The following is a 24,119-nucleotide window of genomic DNA, read 5'->3' as shown; positions in this document are numbered from 1 at the left end:
TATATCGTAAATGACACCCATTCAAACCCCTTTTTAATTACCGTCCCACTATCTATGACTTGGCAACGGGGTTATTTAGTGGAGGAATCAGACGGTATCAGAAGATGAGGGACATGTTTTAATGAGCTAGCGGAGAGGTGATGGGTTGCGTCATCCAGCTGCGTTCACGCCACCATGGTTCTTCCTGAATGGTCCGTAACTCTGATCGCCACCGCATCGTTTTGCAGTGTCTTCTGTTTATGCCTTCGTTTCAGGCGAACTAAGAGCCTCCTGAACAAGATAATGGCACGAACGGAGAAACCACTGTTCCGGATCGCGTAAGTGGGTCGTGACAGCCCGTTTCTGGATTTTTATTTCTATTTTCGCTGTCCAAAGATGCACCACCAGTAGCTAGCTGCGTTAGCATCACATCATCTTCAACCTACGTTCAAGCAGCGTTACTTAGGATTGCCTGGAAATAATGTATTAACATTCAACTGACTACCTTTGATTTTTAGGTATACATTGTATACAAGGACCAAACTGGGATACATCTACTACAAGAGGCAAATGAGAAAAGCCCGTCAGCAGTTTCCCACTGGGCATTCCAGGGCACAGGCTATGGAAGTCAACGGTATGCTTCTGAAAGCAGTTTATGAATGTCATCTTTTCCTAAAAGGTCCATGTTGATGTCTGACAGGTTCCCTTCTGCCCACAGGCATAAAGATCATTCCCATTTCGGTTCTATCAGATAACTACAGCTACCTGGTCATAGACACAGCCTCCAGCGTTGCAGTGGTGGTGGACCCTGCAGATCCACAGACCGTTCAGGTGGGTGGTTGATTGATATGCATGTTAGCTAACTCATCTTTGGAAATAATAACGGAGTTTATGGTTGCACTACATGTATGTGGGCGGTGGCCCCCTCATGAAAATGCATGCATGAAAGTCTTATTCATGTATGCATGCTAGTGCTTAACTGTCCTATGTCTCTTGTGAAATAGAATAGAAAGGAATAGAAAGAAAGAAAGTAAGTATGCTGCTCATAACGTCTGTGAGATGCTTTGTGAAGTTGAATAACATGTATGAGATGCTTTGTGAAGTTGAATAACATCCATGAGATGCTTTGTGAAGTTGAATAACATGTATGAGATGCTTTGTCAAGCTGAATACAGTACAATCAGTGTAGTTCTTCGTGCTGCTCCAGTAATATAAACAGGACATGGTCCATAACACCACAGCACTGTGAGACGTGTAGATGTATGTATGAGCCTCTGAAAGGCCTTTCACTCGCCACCATAATGCCTCACTATCTTGTCACTGGCACTTCCTCCCCTGCACAGCACTCCCATTGATTGGACGTCGCTGGTCTGGTGCCACTCTGGCCTACATCCCACACCGACAGTGATTAATACATATATAATCCACTGCATACTGGAGGGATATGGTTCATCTTTCCAAATGTTTATCCTCAAGATTGCAATTTCTTCCTCATCATTGAACAGTAAACTGCACTGGCATTTGATCAATTGCAAATATTTGTGCCAAAGCAGGCACAAATGCTGGCCTTTTGGAAGGCAGTACATAGAAACATTTGCTGCTTTGCAGGCAGCCATTGCACGATTTATGTGACTCTTGCTTGTCATTGCTGACAGCTCTCTAGCGCTCGCCAGCAATGATGAATGTCAATTTTCCCCGGACCAGCAATAGGAGGAGCGATATGCAAATAACAGATGAAAGGTCATTGGTGTATTCAAATCAGATTCTCGTTTGACGTCGTGTGAGGAGCCAACACCCAGGAAAACAAACAGACGTTTGAGGCGTCGTTTTTAAACTGCTGCCATACTTAAGGGAAGGTCAACTGACGTTTCACAATTTCACAGTGTCACCATAACCTCACGTTGTGCAAATACCTTATAAAACACAGGAAAATCTGACTTTTAACGACACGGCCGCTTTAACATTGTCAACATTTCTAGTTGCTTGTTACCGTGTTATTATTATAATTACATACGTTTATATACTGTTGTCAAACGCTAGGTCTAGTTTCGGTTTGTGCTTTGTATTGACCCGTTACAGTCGTTGTTTTCAACTGTTGGGTTCGGCCACAAGCGTGATGGGGATGGCAGCAGGATGAATTCTGTCGTTGTTAATTGCTTAACCGGAAACCTCTGTCACCCTGCAGACAGTCCTTGAGGAAGAAGGGGTGATGTTGGAAGCAATCCTCTGCACACACAAACACTGGTGAGTGTTCCATCAAGCTGTTGTCATGGCAACTTACTCGGAGGAGGAATGTAATGCTGTATCCAATCATATTGTATGACCCCCCCCCCCCCCCCCCCCCAGAAAGTATACATTGATATGGCATTGAATTTGCTTCGTAAATATTGTTATCTTTTAAATGATTGGGTGAATTGAATGGCTCTTCATTGTTTGTGACAAAAGGTGTAATAAATCTGTATTACATGTATTCATGTTCTGCTGCATTCACAGGGACCACAGTGGGGGCAATAAAAGTCTGAAAAAACTCCACAACGCTTGCCGTGTTTACGGGAACGCAACTGATAACATTCCTGGTCTGACACAGTAAGTTTAGGCCGCAGCTTCGTACATCATCACGATCCTATCTGTTGACATGACGTGACGCACTGAAAACTGTAAATGATGTGGAAAATCACATGCTATTTTGTCGTACTGAATTCTGTTATTGGACATTATGGAGGATCACAGAGGGCCTGTTATTGATCATAGCAATCCAGAGAGCGCTAGTCTTGCCTTGAGGTCATGTGACGTGACGTGTCCATATCTCATGACCATATTCTGCTTTTATTTTTGTTTTTGACGCTGCTCTTATTCTTTTCAATGCGTCTGTTTCTACTTATATATTTGTTTTTATTAGCATATCTGTTTTATCTAATTGTAAAGCACTTTGTAACATTGTTTTAAAAAGGTGCTATATAAATAAAGTTTATTATTTTTAAAAATATGTTTTTTAGGGCATTTCTGCTTTATTGGGATAGAGACAGTAGAGATTGACAGGAAGGATGGGTGAGGGAGAGAGAGGAGGGATGACATGCAAGATAGGTCGAGGGTCGGAATCGAACCAGGAACCTTGCGATTACGTGGTGAGCACATTAGTGTGCTACGCCACGAAGCGCCCCCCCATAACGTTTATTATTATTATTATCAGTATGACCTCCCTTGACATGAAGTGTTTTGTTGTGTTTTTTCAGCCCTCTCTCGGACAGAGACTCCATTAACGTGGGCCGCCTGACCTTCAAGGCTCTCTTCACCCCCGGCCACACCGTGGGTCACATGATCTACCACCTGGATGGGCGGGGCATCGGAGCTCCCAGCAGTCTTTTCTCAGGCGACCTGGTGTTCCTCTCGGGATGCGGTAAGTGTAGCAGGCTCCCTACACAATCATGGTTATTATTGCTTATAACATACTTATAACATCCAGTACATGACGCTTAGAGATGTCATTGAAGGAAGGTGGAGGTTCAGCTAATCTCAGTGTAGTCGCTTCTATACACAATCATTCTGTGACACTGTATGCTTTTGTTATTATTATTGTTATTATTATTATTTTTTTATTATTATGACATTGCACTTCTTATTGATATTGTTTGATTGTTGCATTGTTGAGGAGTTGCTTACCCTAAAGCATTTCATTGCGTTGTATCCTGTATATTGTGAATACAAATTTTGATTTGATTTATTGCTTATAACATACTTATAACATCCAGTACATGATGCTTAGTGATGTCATTCAAGGAAGGTAGGGCTTCAAGGTCATTTAACCATGAAAATGTTGTGCTTTGTCAACTGTGCATTTTACCTATATGTACCACATACGTGTTAAAAAGCAGGTTCATCGTTGCAGTGTTTTTAAAAGCTCCTTGTCTTTCATCGTTTATGAGGCCGTTGTTTGCTGTTGAGTATCATCTGTAGTGTTTTACATAACTTAGCACTAATTAGGTCTTGATTGATATTGTTTGAATATCTGTGTTGTGTGCAGGGAGAATGTTTGAGGGCAGTGCCACGACGATGCTGTCATCACTTGACACAGTTGGCTCCTTGAGTGATGACACCCTCCTGTGGCCTGGTATGGACATCCCCTTCTCCTGGTACCGTTATGTAAACGGCCAAATCACAATTACAAACATTCGTGTTCCTCTGTGGCTCAGTTGGTAGAGCACGGCGCTAACAACGCTAAGGTTGTGGGTTTGATTCCCGCTGAGACCATATGTACTGAAAAATGTATGCACTCACTGCAATGGAAGTCGCTTTGGATAAAAGCCTCAGCTAAATGGCATGTATTACAAACAAAAATTCTGTGACCTTACATTTTTGTGAGGCGTTAACGTCGACACCCGTCTTCCACGTGTGGACCCTCCGTCCCCCAGGTCATGAGTATGCAGAGGACAACCTCATGTTTGCCACCGAGCTGGAGCCACGCAACGTTGCCCGGGAAAACAAATATCAGTGGGTCCTACAACAGAGGGGTCAGAAGCTGTGTACGGTACGGAATAATCCATCCTCATTGTTATGCCTTTCCAGCATGAAATCCCTGAGGTATTCACCACCACGGCCAGTCACCGTGGGATGGAGGCTTATCAGTGGCCTACAGGACAGACGCTGTCAGAATGGCTCCCGACTCTTCCCTCTCTTTATGCTACCGTCACACGCAGGTCTATTTGGTTCTGAAATTGCCAGCATATCAATGTTGAAACAGTGCAAAATCAATTCACACAGCCGCATGTCTATGAGACCCATGTGCATGGTGCTATAAATACCCACCCGTGAGTAATTCTTCCCCGCTTGGGTCTTTTGAAGTTGGTGAGGGGAGATTTCAAAGGTGAACAGCATGCAAGATTAGAGCGGTGGAATAGAGCAGGGTGGGAAGTTGTGGCCAGGGGTAAATCCTTCCTCAGCTGTGGGTTTATGGGATCCAAGCTGCTCCGGCAGCCGGCAGCACCTTCCAGGGTTCCAGCCTGTTCTAGAACAGGATCAAGTATTTTCGATAAAACCAGGAATGGAAGAAGCCCTTTCAGACCTCATCTCAAGTAATTTGTTAAGGACTTGAATAAGCGAATGCAAAACAACAGCTGGCGTGTTAAGATTATAGAGTCAAGGTTACTCCTGTTCTATTTTTAGTTTTTTATTCAACGTGTGTTTAATCATCTGTTTCCAGTGCCCTTCCACCATCGGGGAGGAGAAGGAGTACAACCCGTTCCTGCGCATCCACACCCCCGAGCTCCACCAGGCCTTGGGGGTCCAGCAGGACCAGGACGAGGACTGGACACAGTTCCGGGCTCGGGTCCTGGAAGAACTACGAAGGCGCAAGGATGTTTACAAGGCCAGATAGTGGTGTGGGCGCCCGTCACGCCTGGTACAGAGAGAGAACAAATCCACAAGCTCATCTGTGATGTGAATACCTGGTCATGGTGTGTAGACAGGAGTGAGTGTGACATGAAGCTTGAAGCTATCTATGAAATGAATTTATTTTATTATTTTGGGAACTCTTTTTTAATATATATATATTAATGGCCATAATGGCAGGTACAGAACTAGCAGCTAGGAGAACAGCAATGCATGTCTAGCATTACGTTATGGTGTTACTGTTTTGACCTCCGGATTTGAAATATCCAGCTCGGATGCTGCTGCTGCTGCAACGTATGTGAAAACTATTGCTTGAAGCAGTTTAGTCATTCACTGTAAATTGTATCTTGAAAGAAACTGCAAAAATTCCACTGTAATGCAGCTGTTCTTTCAAACTGGTACTCTGACTAGACTCTGACTTGTTTTTCACAGTTTTGTCAATGCTAAGATTCCGGTATTCATGTCCTGAACAAGTGATTAAGATCAACACATGACCAATTAATTTGTGAAAGGACAGGTACTCTTCATGGTTAGCTGCTATAATAGTCTATAATATAATATTCTCCCATATTGTATGTAATTCCGTTTATTAGGGGGGTATTGATTTAGATTTGAAAACTTGCATTATATTCTTAGGGTTACATGGATGATATTAGTTATGCCTCAGATACAGAACCAGTCAAAAGTTTGGACACACCTTGCCAAGAGTGTGCAAAGCTGTCATCAAAGCAAAAGGTGGCTACTTTGAAGAATCTAAAATATAAAACATATTCTGGTTTGTTTAACACTTTTTTGTTCACTACCTAATTCCATATGTGTTCCTTCATAGTTTTGATGTCTTCAATATGAATCTACAATGTAGAAAATAATACAAAATAAAGAAAAACCATTGAATGAGAAGGTGTGTCCTAACGTTTGACTGGTCCTGTACATACATGCAATCTTAGTTCTACTGGACCACATTAATGCCACTTCAGTCACTGAGCACATCACTATTTTTTATCTTGTTGGGTTTTGCTGAAGTGATTCGTAGCTATAAGTTATATTGTATTGGAGGCCATTGATGAAATCACTGACGAATTATTGTTGTTTTCATTTTTTGCCAATAGTTGGCAATTAATGAAACACTCTAGTTTATAAGAATATTAGATATTTTTTATATGTGTCAATGTTGCCACCTGAAGGGTTGAATATTTTTTATAACCAAAATTGTGAAAATTTTACCTAACAAATGAGAGAACTATAATTGATATGCAAATATGCTTTATATTCATCGTTTGATATTTGGTAGAACACTGATTATAACATGAAAATAAAAAGACTTTTATTGCAATAAAGATGTATGCATTAGCCTGTCTGCTGAATCTGTACTTCTGTTTACCTGTTTTGCATAATATCATCAACTTACTACTAACCTGTGACCTGGGTCCAGTGGTCTAGCACCATGGTCTGGGGTGGTCCAGTGGTCTAGCAACATGGCCTGGGGTGGTCCAGTGGTCTAGCACCATGGCCTGGGGTGGTCCAGTGGTCTAGCACCATGGCCTGGGGTGGTCCAGTGGTCCAGCACCATGGTCTGGGGTGGTCCAGTGGTCTAGCACCATGGCCTGGGGTGGTCCAGTGGTCTAGCACCATGGCCTGGGGTGGTCCAGTGGTCTAGCACCATGGCCTGGCGTGGTCCAGTGGTCTAGCACCATGGCCTGGGGTGGTCCAGTGGTCCAGCACCATGGCCTGGGGTGGTCCAGTGGTCCAGCACCATGGCCTGGGGTGGTCCAGTGGTCTAGCACCATGGCCTACAGTGCACACGTATGCCCATGCCCCGCTGACATGCCCTCTCCTCTTTACTTTCCTCCCTCTCTCCACTGTCTCTATCCAATAAAGAAAAACATAAAAGTGAGACTGTGCTTCAACTAAAAGAAAACTCAAAAAACTTTTTGTGTGCAACCTCATCCTGAAAGTTCACAGCCCTAGAGGCTTTCATCACAGCTCTGTAATACATAGCTGTGGTGACGTTCTTTAAGGCAGATGAACATAAGGCACAAGAATAGCACAGCCAAGTTCATGTTTACTGCTCAGAGAATCCTTCATCTAATTGTACATTTTGGGGATGAAGAGACATTTGGTTTGTCAGCAACCATTCCATAGGGACTGTGTCAGAGTACACAGTCTGAGCTGACGCCAGAGCATAGGATTGCATTGTTTGAGGCAACGTGTATTTGCATGTGTTATATCAAATGTGTACAGATAGGGTAAACAACCTGCACAAGGGATAATTTTACTTCGGGTTACATTTTAATGGGCGAATAAAAACACAACTCATCTGCCATTGCAACTATTGTATTACTGTTGTCTTTTCGCCTCTGTTCATGGCACAGTAGAATTACTTTGCCCTCAGGTTGTTTTCCTGAATTAATGTAATGTTGAATAGACTCAGTGAGAGAGGCAGATGTTTGACCTGATTTGTATTATAGGTCTCACCTAAAATAAAGATATTTATAGAAGACAGGTGGACAGGGTGTGGGAAGCCTACAGTGGAGCAAATATAAATGGATACATGAAGGCTACTTCCACCAGTACGGTCTAGTTTTACCTCAACAATCATTAACCTCATTGAAGACCCAGTGATGAAACCTCCTTAAAGAGAACTCTGCTTCCCATGGTCCTTTGCTTTAAGTTGCGTGTCACAACCAGGAAGAGGACAAGATAATCAGCAAAACACCAGATTTGACAGCTAGCTGAACACCACTCATACCGGTTGTTCGGTTTGTGTAGAACAGCTTGATCTAGCACTTGTTTTTACAAATAAGTCAGCACCAGCAACATAAGGTTGTTTTTTTTCCAGCGAGGTTATTCGCTAACAAGCCAACGACTAACTCAACATGCTGAAAGCTGTCATTCTCATTGGAGGCCCACAGAAGGGTAAGACACTGTTGAATAATAAGTAACTTCAGCACATTAATCAAATACTATACGCTATACGTTTATCTCAGCCATCTAGATTATGTTTTCGTAATTGGATTGAGAACCTTGTCAGCTGCGGGACTGAAGGCTGGTTAATCGTGCCAGACGTTCGTGTGTGTGGGAGGTCTGTGATGAATGACGTGGCATGGTCAGGATGGGGCAGCTCACACACACACACACACACACACACACACACACACACACACACACACACAGACACATGAAGGTGTCCAGGGTCAAACACAGACACATGGAGGTGTCCAGGCTCAAACACACACACATGGAGGTGTCCAGGGTCAAACACACACACATGAAGGTGTCCAGGGTCAAACACACACACATGAAGGTGTCCAGGGTCAAACACAGACACATGGAGGTGTCCAGGGTCAAACACAGACACATGGAGGTGTCCAGGGTCAAACACACACACATGGAGGTGTCCAGGGTCCAGGGCAACATGCCTAATAACAGGGGACTTAATGAATCATTTGTATTCATTCACTAATCGAACTATGTGGCTGCTTCTGATTACCTACTCCCAGAAACAAAGGGTACTGATAGATAGGATAGACACAGCTATCAAAATACTAGAAAATGCTGCATTAACCAAAGTCTTTGGCAGGTACCCGGTTCAGACCCCTGTCGTTTGAGGTCCCAAAGCCTCTGTTTCCGGTGGCTGGGGTGCCTATGCTACAACATCACATTGAAGCATGTGCCAAGGTAGGTGGTATGTGTGCTCTGTACAAAATCTCTCTTTCTACATCATAGAACAGTTATGCCTAATCTTGCATGCCAGACTCGAGCCTAGGTCATTCTGCCTGATCCTGTGGAGACTGGGCTTGGTTGTTTCTGCGTCAAGAGGTCCCCAGTTATGTTTTCCCCATGATGTGCAAAACCAGATAAGTTACTTGATGCTGTATTTTATTTTTCTGACAGGTGCCAAATATGAAGGAGATTTTGCTCATTGGCTTTTACCAGCCAAATGAAGAACTCACCAGATTCATGACCTGTGCCCAGCAGGAATTCAAAATCTCAGTCAGGTAAACATCTTTCAAAGAGTGGGAAGATTGATGAGTCTTACAGATTTTGGCAAATGGAATGCTTTCCAAAGCTTGTATTGACCATATTACTTATCTTGACAATTGAACAAATCAGAGATCAGAGAACACATCCAGAATGGATAGAAAACAACATCATTGATTAACTTGTTGAAACCGTAGATACTTGCAGGAGTATGCTGCCTTGGGCACTGGAGGGGGTATTTATCACTTCAGAGATCAGATTCTATCTGGCGGTCCGGAGGCGTTCTTCATCATGAATGCTGACGTGTGCTCTGAGTTCCCCTTACCGGAGATGGTCAACTTCCAGAAAGAACACGGAGACCCGAGCAGTTTTGTCATCTTGGGGACAACTGTGAGGACACTTGATTTCTTTTTTTAAAGATTTGTAAAATAAGTACCTTTGTTGAGGGGGGGGGTAGAGATTAGTTGGCCTTTGAACACTAAAGAACTGTTTGGAATGTTCTAGATGGGGATGTATCAGTAGTACCTGCTATGATCATTTTTTTCCCTTCATATTTCAGGCAAACAGAAAGCAGTCCCTGAACTACGGCTGTATCGTCGAAAACCAGCAAACCAATGAGGTGACAATGCAGTTGAATCGTCCGTGCCTCATTCACGTACCACTTCTCTCAGGAAGCGTTGGGTCATGTCCTGCTCTCATTCCAGGTTTTACATTACGTGGAAAAGCCCGGCACTTTTGTGAGTGACATCATCAACTGTGGAATATACCTGTTCACTCCGGATGTCTTCCAACACATCGGGGCGGTTTTCCAGAAGAACCAGCAGGACATGCTGCTGTGAGTGGGCGGAGCCCCTCTGGGGTCCGTTGTGTGGGAGTGCATGTGAATTGCGTAATTTCCTATCCTTGGTTCTCCTCATTTGTCTTTTTTTTCCCATTCCCCCCTGTCTTTTCCTGCCATCCTTCTGTTTCCTGTTCTCCCCCCATCACCAGATATTCATACGAGGGGTAAGTCAGTGCAGCTTGGCTCCTCAGTGTGGTTGTAGAGAGGCCCTGTCATAGCCTCCATTAGTATGGCGTCTAAGCTAGAATGATGGGGGCTAGCCATATATGGGCGAGTTGTAGAGTAGACATATTTATTTATTCATTTATTATTTATGCGGAACGCTGCATATTCAACAGCTGCTCTTCCTGGGGTGCACATGAGTCATAGAAACATGACATTCAATGAAGAAGCGTCAGTCTTACATAATGTTTGTATCTAAAAGACTATATACAGTATAATACTTCCACTCAAAGTCAAGGGAAGGTTTCCTTCCACATAATCACTGATGTTACATGCACATTCTATATGTTGGGATTTATTGTTATTATAATACACCATTTAGCAGATGCTTTTATCCAAAGCGACTTACATTGCAGTGAGTGCATACATTCTTCAGTGTATATGGGCCCCAGTGGGAATTGAACCCCCAACCTAAGCATTGTTAGCACCATGCTCTACCAACTGAGCCACAGAGGACCAAGGATTTCCTTGAGCACTTCACCTAGACTCTGGTCAACCACATTGTCTTTGATTCCTCTACTGTCAAATTACCTTCACAATCCTTTTAATATGACGCTCGTCAATTCTTAACACCCTCTTCCATCCTTGGGCACTTGGTAACACTGTTCTTGTCTATGGTTGAGCTTCCTCCTTTCAATTTAGGGGAATTTAGAACATGTACTGTATGTGCTCCTCTCTTGAATGGTAAACATGTTTGGAGTATGTGAGTCTATGGGCCTTATCAGAGCAGTGGTTCCCAGATGTGGTTGTGTGTTTAGTGAATCCTTTCAAAGTGTCTTTTGACCTTTTAACTCACAGCAGGTGAAACTGGTCCTTCCAGTAGATGCCGTTTAGCTGAGGCTTTTATCCAAAGCGACTTGCATTGCAGAGAGTGCACACATTTCAGTATATATGTCAATCAATCAAACCCAAAACCTAAGCGTTGTTAGCGCCATGCTTTACCAATTGAGCCGCAGAGGACCACAGTGAAACCCTAGTGAATACACAAAGAATAAAGGCAGTATCAATTCAAGGCTAGTCTATAAAAATGGGTTTTAAGAAGAGATTTAAAAGGGAATACTGATCTTGCTAGCCTAACATCCTCAGGCAGGTCCTTCCAGAGCCTAGGGGCCCTAATGGCAAAAGTGTAGTCAAAAGTCACCTCCAAATAAGCTCCCCAGGCCCTGCGGTTAGGATCATGGTTGTCACGGCGATCACCAACTGTCTGTCACCTCCAGAGAGGAGCAGACCAACGGGAACGGCTGGCACCGAGCAGAGGCCATCCGGCTGGAGCAGGACATCTTCACCGCCCTGGCGGGGCAGGGCAAGCTCTACGTCTACAAGACGCCCAGCTTCTGGAGCCAGATCAAATCTGCAGGGTGAGGAGCCCGTCTGGGGCTAACATCCCATTGTCATTTTAAGAAGTGTATTATTTTATTTTTTAAAAATAAGTTTTTAGGGCATTTCTGCTTTATTGGGATAGCGATAGTAGAGATTGACAGGAAGGATGGGTGAGAGAGAGAGGAGGGATGACATGCAGGATATGTCGATGGCCGGAATCGAACCAGGGACCTTGCGATGATACGGTACGCGCCTTGGTGTGCTACGCCACTGAGCGCCCCAGGAGTGTCATTTTAGGCCAGTGAGACGAGGCGATAATGGAGTAGTTTAATACTTTAGTCATCGTTTGTTTTTTAAATTGCTCTTTTGTCTTATTGCTAACCAGGTCTGCCATCTACGCCAGCCGCTTGTACCTCAACCAGTACCACAAAACCCACCCGGAGCGCCTGGCTTCCAACGAGGAGGGGGGACCTAAAATAAGTGGTAGAGAACTTGACGTGTGATCGCTCTGTAGTTATTAAGAAGAAGAAGAAGAAGAAGTAGGAAACTAACTGTTGGGAAAAAACATTGCTCTGTAATTTCATCCAAAACAACAGTTTGTCAGAAATAAACGTGCCACCCCTCAGTAGCATACTGGATGGACAGACGGGAGGTTGTTTACAAGACTATTCACACGACTTATGTTTTGTTTGTTTTTTATCCCAGGAAATGTTTACATCCATCCAACAGCCAACATTGACCCTACTGCTGTGGTAAGTGGTTAAGCTTACCCTTATTTTACTGCACTGTACATTCAAGGTTTTTGTAACAAGTATCACTGAAGTGATGTTCCTCTCCTCCACAGCTGGGCCCCAACGTCTCCATAGGCACTGGGGTGACCATCGGGGCTGGGGTGCGGGTCAGAGAGTCCATCATCCTCCACGGGGCCACTCTACAGGCATGTTCTTCTCAGTTACCCCTTCTCAGTTACTGCCTGTGCCAAATTCAACCCCTGAGCTGTTCTTTTGAAGAGTACTCGATGCTGAAATTGCAGTTCCTCTCCCGGCACTGATCATAGCTTTGGTTTAAACATTGTTCAAGTCCATGTGTTCAAAGTTCATTACTTGGACACTGGTTGTTATTATATTGAACAACTGATTTGATGCAATAGAAATGAATGATGTGGTCCAGTGGTCTAGCACCATGGCCTGGGGTGGTCCAGTGGTCTAGCACCATGGCCTGGGGTGGTACAGTGGTCTAGGCACCATGGCCTGGGGTGGTCCAGTGGTCTAGCACCATGGCCTGGGGTGGTCCAGCACCATGGCCTACAGTGCACATATGCCCATGTCAGCATGGGTTAAAATCCGGCCCATGCCCTGCTGACATACCCTCTCCTTACTTCCTGTCTCTCTCCACTGTCTCTGTCCAATGCAGAAAGGTCTGCCCCACTCCAAAAAAGAACCTCTAAAAAAAAGAAATGAATGATGCACAATTTGTGAACCGATTCCCCTCTTTCCCTTCTGTTCTCTTAGGATCATAGTTGCGTTCTGAACTGCATTGTGGGATGGGACAGCACCATCGGGAAGTGGGCGAGGGTAGAGGGAACTCCCAGCGACCCCAACCCCAACGACCCTTACGCCAGGATAGACAGCGAGACGCTCTTCAGAGATGGAAAACTCACGCCATCAATCACTATTCTGGGTAAATATTGTATATTTGTACCATCCATGTTCAAATCAAACCAAAGTTTATTTGTCGTATAACACAGAATACAGCCGTAGACGGTGTAATGAAATGCTCTGGGCAAGCTAGCTCCTCAACAGTGCAACAATGAAGTTATAATTAAACAATAACGTGAGGATAAAACAATATGTTATAACATAAATGTTGACATTTGGAGCATGTATATGTAACAGAAGGGGTTCTCGGTGAACCACGCTTGCTTGTTGAGTAATCTTGCCTGAGATGTGAAGGCTTTTGTTAGCTCTCTAAGCTAATTCCTTGTCTTTAGGTTAACAGGTTAGCACAGTCTTATGTTACTAAGATGACCCGGGTTTGAATTTGGTTGGTCACATGACCACCACATTACCATACTTTTAAATAAAGTTCAAAAGCTTTATTACCTGAGGGTACAATGAAAATGTCACTTTTTTTTTTGTTTTAGGCACAGTGCAAATAACATCCCATCACACACATTGTCTCTTCTTGTCTTTTTAGGTTGTAATGTGACCATCCCGTCCGAGGTAATAATTCTCAACTCCATTGTCCTCCCTCACAAAGACCTCAACCGAAGCTTCAAAAACCAAATTATACTGTAGTTAATTTTCTGCACGCTCTGTTCATTTAGTGTCACAGAAGTGAAGGATGTAGCCACATGAAACGAACAAAGTCATTCCTGTGAGTTACTGCATATAGAATGTCTCAGAGAAAAGATATGAGACATTTATTTTGGTGTTTGAAGAGATTAACATTATATATTGTGTATGGTTGAGCTTAACATGTATGTCGTCTTACCATGGGTGTGTGTCTGAATGTCGTCACAGATCTTTCTGTTGAATTTTTATGAACTAACTTTGAGAACTGGTACAATTACTGCAGATGATCTTGTACTTACCTCTGTATAGATCCACTGACTTCCATGTAGGGGACATTATAAATAAATGCTCATATATTTTTATAGCCATGGGTGATGTGGACGTACGTTTCTGTAGGGGATGACCTTGTTACTGAGGAAAAAACTGTGAGAACCAATCAAGTGGAGACTTTTGTTGATTGCTAAATAAAAATAATTGGTTACCAACTGTGTGTTTAATTATGAGGAATAAATTAAGCCATTTTACACAAGTGCTATGATTAAAACATGAGCATTTCAGTGATTGCTATTTAAGGATGGAACGCAAGACAATCAGGGAAATGTTAGCTTTAAATTTGAACTTTGCAGGGGGCCTTGAGACAGACGTGTGTATGTTGTGTGGTGTACTGCAGGAGAGAGAGTTTAATTAGTAGTCTTTGACTCAGCACTTTGTTAGTTGTGACAATAGTAATGGGAAATGGTTCCGGCCATTCAACTTTTGTTTCTGCATGCTTATCCTTAATTATGTCTCATTCCATTGTGTGCAATTAGTTTGTGTTTTGCCAATCTGAGCAGCACCACGACATTACATGGTGTCAAGCAAACAGGCACCTTGATCCTCACATTCATACTTCATCTCCCGATGGAGCTGGCTGTTTGATGGCATGAGACAGAAACAGACACAACCTGCAAAAAGGAAGTTCTAAGCCCACCAGTCACCTCTCATACACAGGAAGGCTCCCCTTTCTGTTGCGCAAGACGGACAACTGCTAGGCCTCTCTGACAGCGGTGGGAGGTGCATTTAATCAGTGAGGGAGCAGCGCAGAGAGAAGAGGAATGACTGCAGTGAGCTTCAGCCACAGTACGTCTCCATCGGGGGAGTTCTGCGTAATCACAAGAGTGGAGTTGTCTCGTCTAAGGCATCGGTTGAAATGCTCCGGCACTCAATCATATTGTTTCTCTTCATCGCTAAGTGGTTGTTCAAGGTCTGGTCCTCGGTGTGCAATACATTCACATGCTTTGAAGAAACGGTACACGGCGCTGTGCGTTGACAAGGCAAGACTTCCTCACAGACCTACGGCATCAGCTTAAAAGCCGACCAAAGTAATACAACACACTTCCATTCACGAATGCAGTTTATTCAGTTAAAGTTGCTCCGTTTGCTACTTGCTTCTGTTTGACTGGGGTGCCTTGATTGCTTACATAATTACAGTCAAAGGCCCGCCATTACAGCCACTCAGGAGTTCAGTTGAGATATCTATTCAACTAATTCCACCCTCTGAGAGGACTCAAAACTCAACTCAGGAGTGAACAACAGCTTGCCTGCCCCTTGCATCATACAATACTCAGCCACATGTAACACACCCACACTAATTCACCCAAGGTAATGTTTTACATGAAAAGCATAGCTAGCCAAGCGAAGTGCTCTGTAGTTTTACATCAACATACGAATCCATATAAAACTAAACGAACTCCAAGAATAACAGAGAATACACTAAAATCAGCTGGGGGATGTGAAGAACTTCCTCCTGCCTGGGTCAGTCTTTGCCTTGTGACTGGAAAAAAAGATGCAAAAAGTTAAGTGTGTGTCAACGAAGAATGTGGAGAGCCAACTTCTTATCAAACAATAAGGCTAAGAAATACAGTCCCCTGCGTAAGTAATGGGACGGTGAAGCATTTTCTCTTCTTTTGGCTCTCTACTTTAACCGTATAGTAATTGTTCGATCTCTAATCCAAACCTTTGGAGTGTAGAGCCAAAAGAAGAAAACAAATCTTCAATGTCCCGTTACTTAGGCAGGGTTACTGTACACATCACCACTAAAACAATAGTGAAAGCACAGCCTTACGTGTTGTTGAAAGCGTTGCCCAAGGTTCTTATCCGCCCCCTAATGGAACCGCTGGCAGGAGTCTTGGAGTATTTACTCAACTCAGGGGAAGTCAGAGGTTTAAACAGACAATCTAGAAAGATGAGAGATGATAGTGCAGGTTTAAGGCAGTTTACGGTAAACATGGTTAAAATGCCGTGTAATGCCTGTGCTTGTATAATGGGAGATGCAATGCATATTCACCCAAGGGGATTCAATAAAGTCTGAATAAGTGAATCATCAAAATGTCAAGTATCATGCGACCCAAAAAAACCCACCCGTTACTGGTGCCACTGTTCCCATGAATAATGTCACTTGAACTTCATACCACTGCAGTAGCATCAGACTCAAATATTGACAACAGTTATTGAATGCATCATGTTCATAAATGCGAGTTGTTTTGACCATAAAACTACATTCTTGAAGCTGCTAAAACCTTGATGACATCTGGACAAGGGAGGTTGAATCACCATTGACAGCAGAACTGGCTTGGTGGCAGGCTGCAAGTTTACCTCTGCCATTATTGATGTTGGTATCGATCACCGAGGAGATGACCTGATCTCTCTCCACCATGAGGAGGCGTTTCCAGTACTCTGGTGGGAAGGACAGCATGTGGCCGATGACCTGGGACGACAAAATCAAGTGAAAACTGCATCAGTAATGTATTTTTTTTTTTTTTACTTTTCCCCCTCATTTGGTGACAGTAATCTTTAATTTCAAATACACTACAGGGTCCTTGATTCAGTGGGTTTAGACCACTGCAGATCACACAAATGGATCAAATGGCATTCAGACATTGTTTACTTTAAACCCTGAAAGTCTTTCCATATGATCTTGGTAACAGTAGAGAATCTTCCACCTTTGGCTGAGTGTTAGTGTCTCTCATGATGGTCATCGGGGAGGGCTCGGCCAGTCCGTGCCCAACAATGGTCGGTCCAAACACCCTGGCCAAGTTGTTCTGATCCATTTGACACAGGGGACTGAGCATGACTCTACAGAGGGGAGGGGAGGCGACAGAGATATTCAGAAGCAAATGAGACATTCCACTGTCATTCCAATAGTCTATTTGATTTGATCATAACAAGCAGAGAGGAGTCCCACTGCCATATCTTACTTCTGCAGATGAACCATGAGGAAGGCCAGTGTGTCCTTGTTGGGCTTGGGCAGGTCTGCTATGGCCTGGTACATTAAGGCTGCTCCATTGTCATCATCAGGAACCTCTGCCAGTGACACACAACAACACATCCTACAGTACTACTTGGTAATTCTTATAAAGTCCAATAGTTCATAAAGACCAAGAGCAACAGCGTGTGTGTGTGTGTGTGTGTGTGTGTGGAGGGGGGGGGAGTGGAACACATACCAGAGGCCTCCATGAAGGTTCTATGCAACCTGAAGGTGATGAGGGGCTCCTTGAGTTTCCTCAAGAAGTCCTTGAGAAGTCCACACACCACGTGGATATCGTCCACTTTACTGAGCAGGAGTGGCCCTTTCCTGTTAACGTACTTGTCCCTCAGCTCCTTCACCAGGCGCTCGCCCCCAGGGACCCGGTATATACCTCTCTGAGGGTGGGGGGGGGGGGTGGGGAATCAACCTGTTATCAACCTGTTATGGAGTCTAGTAAACTCGAGAAATGACACTTCAGGTTTGAGAACTTCACCTCCTCCAGCCCTCTCTTCTCAATCTCCATGACGCACTGAACAACGATGAGAGGAATCCTTGGCTGTGTCGTCGGAGCAAAGCTCTCTAAAGAGTCCTAGGAATAGAATAAAGGCAACACAGTGACCAGCAAACGGGGAGCAATGGAGGACGGTGTCATGCTAAATTCCGCGCAACAGCCAAAGCTGCTGTGGGCTCGAGCAACAACGATAGATTAGCATCCATTGCTAATTTGGCACGTGTGTTGAAGTACCTCAGGTCCGTGAGAGCCTGAAGAGGCGGAGGGAAAGCAGCTATCCAGGCACTTCAGTTTACACTCTGGATGGGCCACAACACGGCAGTCCCTGCACTTCACAGCCATCTTCCCAAAGCGGATCCTCTTTCCACATGGGACACACGTCTCCGCTCGGATCACCTGACAGGACATACACAGGGATTATTCAGGAGAGAAGACGACAGATGGTTACAGAGCATTTGAGAGAAAAGGAATGGCTTAGATCTCAGAAATTATTCTTATTATCATTGTTGGATAGAATAAAGAGTCATGTCTCTCTGCAAAGTTCATTGCCCCCTTCATAACAAGCCCATGGTTCATAGTTTACCTGTCATACACATGCCAGATACTAGGCTTACACCATGGATAGATACAAGTGTATTGTGGGAAATAACAGAGACAGTAGTGAAATCTTGACGTCCCCTCATACAAGCAGGAGGGCTCAGGATAAATAGATCTGTGTATAACAAACACTAAGAGTTTTATATACCACTTGTCTTTAAATATAACCATACTGTATATCTTTATACTCTAGAGTCTAGACCCAAAAAACAAAGACACACATATACATGCTACAGCAATTCACCTCACTTCTGCTCTGTTCATGAAATGAAATTACATATGAAATACGTGGAGCCGAGAGGGTTTAATGTCTTAGTCAATCCATACCGTTTTGGAGAGGAAGAAATGCCTCAGGGTTTTGTCCACTGTGGGGGTGAACGCTGGGGTGGGTTTAGGCGCTGTGGTGGTGAACGCTGGGGTGGGTTTAGGCACTATGGTGGTCACCTCCACCTCCACCTCCACCTCCGTCTCCATCACCATCTCCGTTACGGTGTCATGCTCTATAGTGCTAATAGTCTCATCATCAGCAGTCCACACTGACGTCTGCTCTAAAGGACAAAATCATTTAAAATAAATCTAATTTGTATGAGAATTGTTGCCTTAATTAGAATTTCACATTTTGGATGTTTTTGTGTCATTGTACCGCTGTAGCTCTGAATCCAATCGCTCGAAAAGGAGATTAATAAAGTTATATTGTGTTGTATTATATTGACCTACAGGAGGTGAGAATTCAAATGGGCTTCATTGGCATGGGAAACCGTTTACATTGCCAAAGCAAGTGAAATTACAAATAACCAACTGAAATGAAACTGAAGTTAAAAGTACGATAGGAAGAACAGATACCAAGTTATCTCCCTTACCGCCGACAGAAGAGACGACGTGCTCCTGTCTGAACACCCTGGGTGGCGTCTCCTGGGTGATGTCTATCACCATGTGGATTTGACCTCCGTTCTCTGGGGTTGTGACAGATGTTTTAACTATTGTTGTTTCAACTTCCTGAATATTTGAGAGGGAGGGAGAGAGAGAGAGAGAGAGAGAGAGGGGGAAATATAGAATCCTTGTCATTTCAAGATTCATAAGCGCTCACGATTAATGAAGTAATTGGATGATCCCATGCCTGCCGCTATGAGGAGAAATGGTCTGAGTCAGTGTTGAATTGTCTCCGTTCCCTGTGGGTGATCTCTACTGTGTGCGTGGAAATAGAGAGGGAATGTCACAGAGGTAGAGAGATTATGGCTGTGGCCCAGTGCTGTTTCCACCTGAGTACACAGGTATGTAGGTCTGTGCACCGAGATGGATGACGTCGAACAGAGGGCCCCGAGGACTGATGCATGAGCTACCTAATAGGAAGTGACATCACAGAATGCCCAAATACAGTGGGACCAAAATGGCCCCTAAGCATGCCTGATGATTCCATGAGATAAAATGTCATTTCAGGAACTGCTGACGATTTGTTAACGGTGCTACAAAATGTTGCCTGTGCACATTCACAATTTCATGTTGAGTAATAATCTAGCATGTTCTTTTATCCCAGACAAAGTCCCCAATAACCTCAAACATAAGCCGTAATGGCCCAATAACAAAGAGGATCTACTGTACCAGTCAAAAGTTTGGACACACCTTGCCAAGAGTGTGCAAAGCTGTCATCAAAGCAAAAGGTGGCTACTTTGAAAAATCTAAAATCTAAAACACATTCTGGTTTGTTTAACACTTTTTTGTTTACTACATAATTCCATATGTGTTCCTTCATAGTTTTGATGTCTTCAATATTAATCTACAATGTAGAAAATAATAAAAAAATAAATAAAAGAAAAACCATTGAATGAGAAGATGTGTCCAAACTTTTGACTGGTACTGTACACTGAACACATTGACTAAAAAAATGAATTCAGGTGGATGCTTTTGAATGCATCCTTTTTTAAAGGGTTTAAGATACAGGCTAAACCAAATAACCGTCTCCCGCGTGAAAAGCCCTCTTAGTTCCACTTCGACTGGTTCAAATAACTTTCATAATACTGGACTACCTGGTAGTGTAGAGACAGCCAAATAGCCACATAAGTCCTGGAAGAAGATTTAGTGTGACATTTTGAAAACAATGGGAAACCATAGGGCATCAAAAATTCTATTAATCGGTTTCACGTGGCTGAAACTGAAAAAGTCGGGTGAATTCAGTCGTGTTATGAGAGTTGGCTATTCCTTAGGCCTCCGTTGAAGAGATTGTAGCAGCCAGCCTAAAATGTTTAGTTCCCTACACACAAAAATCAACCTTACTTTTTCCATCTGTCTTCTTTCAAGGAGATCTCCTGAGCGGCCCCCCTGTCTTCCTCTCTTCCCGGCAAGAGCGCCTGAATATGGCCCCATGGACGATCGCTGGGAACGGCCGACAACAGTGCAGGGTTTGGGTCAGTGTTGTTACTGTACCAACAGTGCAGGGTTTGGGTCAGTGTTGTTACTGTACCAACAGTGCAGGGTTTGGGTCAGTGTTGTTACTGTACCAACAGTGCAGGGTTTGGGTCAGTGTTGTTACTGTACCATCCTAATGTACACCTCGGCGACATTCCCCAGGAGGTCTGATCGAGGTTCAGAAGATGACATGACACTCACCCTTTTCTCCCTGGCTCTAGACTTCAGTGGTTTAACCACGGTTGTGTCCATGTCCTGTTCACAGTGAAACAACATCTCACGAGGTGATACTGTAAAGTACATCAATTACATGTAAATACATTTAAAAAAAATAATAATGATAATAATAATCTTGCTTTCTTCTAGCATAGTGACTACCAATAGCCCCTGGTCCGAGCATAGATTAATTTTTCTTATGATGACTGATGGATAGATTATTCACTTACTTAGTCAAATGTATTTGTTGTAAGTCGCTTTGGATAAAGGCGTCTGCTAAATGCCATCAATTTAAATGTAAAAATGTAACATCATTAATTTCTAAGTGTCTCTCTATGGCTTTCGTTATATTACACCACTTGCATGTAGACTACACATTCTAATTTCACTCTAGTTGTTTTAAAGTGATGTTTTAGTATGTTATGAGCATCACCATCCAGTACCATGTCATCACCATCCAGTACCATGTCATCACCATACATTACCATGTCATCACCATACATTACCATGTCATCACCATACATTACCATGTCATCATCTGTCCTATCATAACTGATATCAGAGTGGGACAGGAAGGAAGACTCGTCGATGACCGATAAGCTATTAAGAAATCAGAAGAAATTACACAAATATGAATCAACGACAATATTACTACAGAAACAATGGAGTGGTGTAAAGAGAGAGGAGGGGGAAGCCATCCTTGTGAAACCCACATCAAGTTAACAATAATAATAATAATAATTCAGATTTATGAAGTGCATTTCTTGAGAGGGGGAGGGAGGGGGTGGTGGTGGGTGGAGGGAGGGAGGGGGTGGTGGTGGTGGGGGAGAGGGAGGGGGTGGTGGTGGGGGAGAGGGTGGAGGGAGGGTGGTGGGGGTATTTGAACTCAGAGGAGTGAGTTTACCATCTCAACTCGGTTCCACTTGTCTTACCGTTTGCTCTTGTGCTGGGTGACGTTGGCCCCCCTGTTGATGTTGTTGTTATTGTTGTTGAAGTTGGCCAGCATCGACCTCTGCTCATCATTCAGACACGCGCTGGACTTGCTGTCATTGACCAGTATGTCACACATAAGCTGCATCTGCCGCTGCTGTGAAGCCAGAGGACGCCATGCTGCTGTTAATACATTCATATGAAGGGAGAGCTCGTCTCACACCTCATCTCAATCAACGTAATCAGTGATTAATGTAAATCAAGCATTTATTAATTGCATCACAGATTCGAGTGCATGAGAATCAGAAGACGCGTGGTGTAGAGGTAGGTGTCACAGTTCTGCTAACACATTTCCATCTGCCGTTATGGTTGGAGGACACTGACATTGCGGACGTTATTCTTGACCTCTGGCTGCATGCATCATGAGGTCCAGTGGTAAACCACCAGGTTGAATGGAGACGTACCAGGTACTGATAGTCGGCCTCTGCCTTGTAGCGCTTCTTAATTTCCACGTCGACCTGGTTCCGAGCGTGTTTCAGCTGGACCTCCAGAGCGGCCCGCGCCGTGTCTGACTTCACCTGCAGCTCCTGGTGCCTCTTCAGCTCCCGCTCTGCATACAGCCACTTCTTCCTTGTGGCCTCAAAGCTTTTCACCACCTCGATGAACTCTGGCACGGAAACGAGCAACGGATTAGCATTTGAAGAATTTGTTTTTGACATTACAGGGTGGGTAATACAAAAGGCCACTAGTGTAAGCATAATGCAAGCAAATGTAAACGTACTGTATTTGTGCTGTGTGTATATATTCTATTGCAGGGTTTGACCAGAGTATTTTACAGCCATTCTAACATGGAAATGTATTCAGTGTTACACCCTGACATGAGGCATACTGCACGTGCACAATAATACCAGTTGCCTGGTCACTGAGGCCCATCGAACCCGAACACAACCCAATGGGAAAGGGAAGCATGCCAGTATTTAAAGCTTCTATGCGCATGGAAGCTTCTTTCTACATTGATTAACCTATTTACACGACTTCCCAATCCTAAGGCATATAGGGAAACTGTCATCATGAAAATCTAAGGAGAAAAAAGGCTTAATGTTAACATTTGACATTAACAACTTGCTATATCTATATATTTATGTTGACCTATGGACCCCAGAAATTCAATTAGGATGTTCTTTCAGGATGTTCCACCTACCATTGAAACGCCTTTAACAATAAAATGAATAGTACAGGAGGAAAATATGAGGTATTGTTCACATTCAGCCGAGGCCGTATAATACGCTACTTGCTTGAGCTGAATGTGTTTTCGCATCCGTACCGAGCTCCGTGTTCAGCGCGTCTCCCTCAATGGAAACCCGCTGCAGGCACAGCGCCAGAAACTCCCTGATAAACGCCTCGCCCATCGCTGCCAAATGAAGGGCAAAGTACACATCAAATATTGAATAAGTCTTTAGAAAGTTCAGAATTGGTATTCGGAGAAGTGAGGTTGTACTGCCCGACTGTCGGTTGCGTTTGCGAGCTGCCGGAGTGAGTCCCGGAGGAAAGGTGCTGCAATTACTTTAATTAATGACATCATTGAACGGGTCTGCGCTCGAACACGTGGTGTAGGCCGACCAGGAAGTGAAGGTGGTCCAATCACGAGCCTCCTACGCCGCGTCCTCGTGGCGGTAATTCGCGGGTGAGGTGAGGTTTCCCGCCTGTCGGAGCGTCTCGCGGGTCCGAAAACTCCCTCGCGTCCGCGTGGAGCACGAGTTACCGACGGTCCGGGCCTCAATGTTACTAACTTATCAACGGTCCCGGGCCTCAATGTTACTAACTTATCAACGGTCCCGGGCCTCAATGTTACTAACTTATCAACGGTCCCGGGCCTCAATGTTACTAACTTATCAACGGTCCCGGGCCTCAATGTTACTAACTTATCAACGGTCCCGGGCCTCAATGTTACTAACTTATCAACAGTCCCGGGCCTCAATGTTACTAACTTATCAACGGTCCGGGCCTCAATGTTACTAACTTATCAACGGTCCCGGGCCTCAATGTTACTAACTTATCAACGGTCCCGGGCCTCAATGTTACTAACTTATCAACGGTCCCGGGCCTCAATGTTACTAACTTATCATGTCCGGGCCTCAATGTTACTAACTTATC

At 44.0% G+C, this 24,119-nt stretch overlaps 3 protein-coding genes across 4 annotated transcripts; 2 read left to right on the top strand and 1 right to left on the bottom strand.

The window, feature by feature from the left end:
- Window positions 1–174: 174 nt before the first annotated feature.
- On the top strand, window positions 175–6,708 carry pnkd (PNKD metallo-beta-lactamase domain containing; the record flags this gene model as incomplete). Its single annotated transcript, XM_083682545.1, has 9 exons — window positions 175–317; window positions 498–613; window positions 698–810; window positions 2,165–2,223; window positions 2,473–2,565; window positions 3,213–3,376; window positions 4,001–4,087; window positions 4,389–4,504; window positions 5,177–6,708. 9 exons carry the CDS (start codon window positions 175–177, stop codon window positions 5,348–5,350), a joined length of 1,065 nt encoding a protein of 354 aa, XP_083538671.1. The 3' UTR covers window positions 5,351–6,708.
- A 1,358-nt stretch (window positions 6,709–8,066) lies between these two features.
- On the top strand, window positions 8,067–14,507 carry gmppaa (GDP-mannose pyrophosphorylase Aa). Of its 2 annotated transcripts, XM_083682523.1 has the most exons (13): window positions 8,067–8,280; window positions 8,945–9,042; window positions 9,259–9,362; window positions 9,543–9,735; window positions 9,905–9,964; window positions 10,050–10,180; window positions 10,336–10,350; window positions 11,626–11,766; window positions 12,114–12,211; window positions 12,434–12,480; window positions 12,573–12,665; window positions 13,240–13,408; window positions 13,925–14,507. In XM_083682523.1, the coding sequence occupies exons 1-13, from the start codon at window positions 8,241–8,243 to the stop codon at window positions 14,023–14,025; spliced, it is 1,290 nt and encodes a 429-aa protein (XP_083538649.1). In that variant the 5' UTR covers window positions 8,067–8,240; the 3' UTR covers window positions 14,026–14,507. The 2 variants fall into 2 exon arrangements, with proteins under 2 accessions (XP_083538649.1, XP_083538650.1); XM_083682524.1 differs by lacking the exon at window positions 10,336–10,350.
- A 1,273-nt stretch (window positions 14,508–15,780) lies between these two features.
- On the bottom strand, window positions 15,781–23,374 carry LOC310813170 (rac GTPase-activating protein 1; the record flags this gene model as incomplete). Its single annotated transcript, XM_083682034.1, has 16 exons — window positions 15,781–15,835; window positions 16,127–16,238; window positions 16,657–16,768; window positions 17,004–17,136; window positions 17,259–17,364; window positions 17,505–17,703; window positions 17,802–17,897; window positions 18,054–18,215; window positions 18,744–18,964; window positions 19,277–19,412; window positions 20,688–20,786; window positions 21,021–21,074; window positions 21,563–21,635; window positions 21,968–22,122; window positions 22,430–22,632; window positions 23,290–23,374. 16 exons carry the CDS (start codon window positions 23,372–23,374, stop codon window positions 15,781–15,783), a joined length of 2,001 nt encoding a protein of 666 aa, XP_083538160.1.
- Between the last annotated feature and the right edge of the window lie 745 nt (window positions 23,375–24,119).

The sequence above is a fragment of the Argentina silus genome (genome assembly GCF_951799395.1).
Source record: "Argentina silus genome assembly, chromosome: 12".
Classification (NCBI taxonomy): domain Eukaryota; kingdom Metazoa; phylum Chordata; class Actinopteri; order Argentiniformes; family Argentinidae; genus Argentina; species Argentina silus.
The sequence above is the reverse complement of the archived record's forward strand: the minus strand, read 5'-3'. Positions and strand labels throughout refer to the sequence as shown.

Excerpts from the sequence above, each read along its gene's own strand:
- gmppaa (XM_083682523.1), top strand. The coding sequence starts at position 8,241 with ATGCTGAAAGCTGTCATTCTCATTGGAGGCCCACAGAAGG. Across the intron at positions 8,281-8,944 it reads CATTGGAGGCCCACAGAAGG|GTACCCGGTTCAGACCCCTG; the intron begins GTAAGACACTGT and ends AGTCTTTGGCAG. Across the intron at positions 9,043-9,258 it reads ACATTGAAGCATGTGCCAAG|GTGCCAAATATGAAGGAGAT; the intron begins GTAGGTGGTATG and ends TTTTTCTGACAG.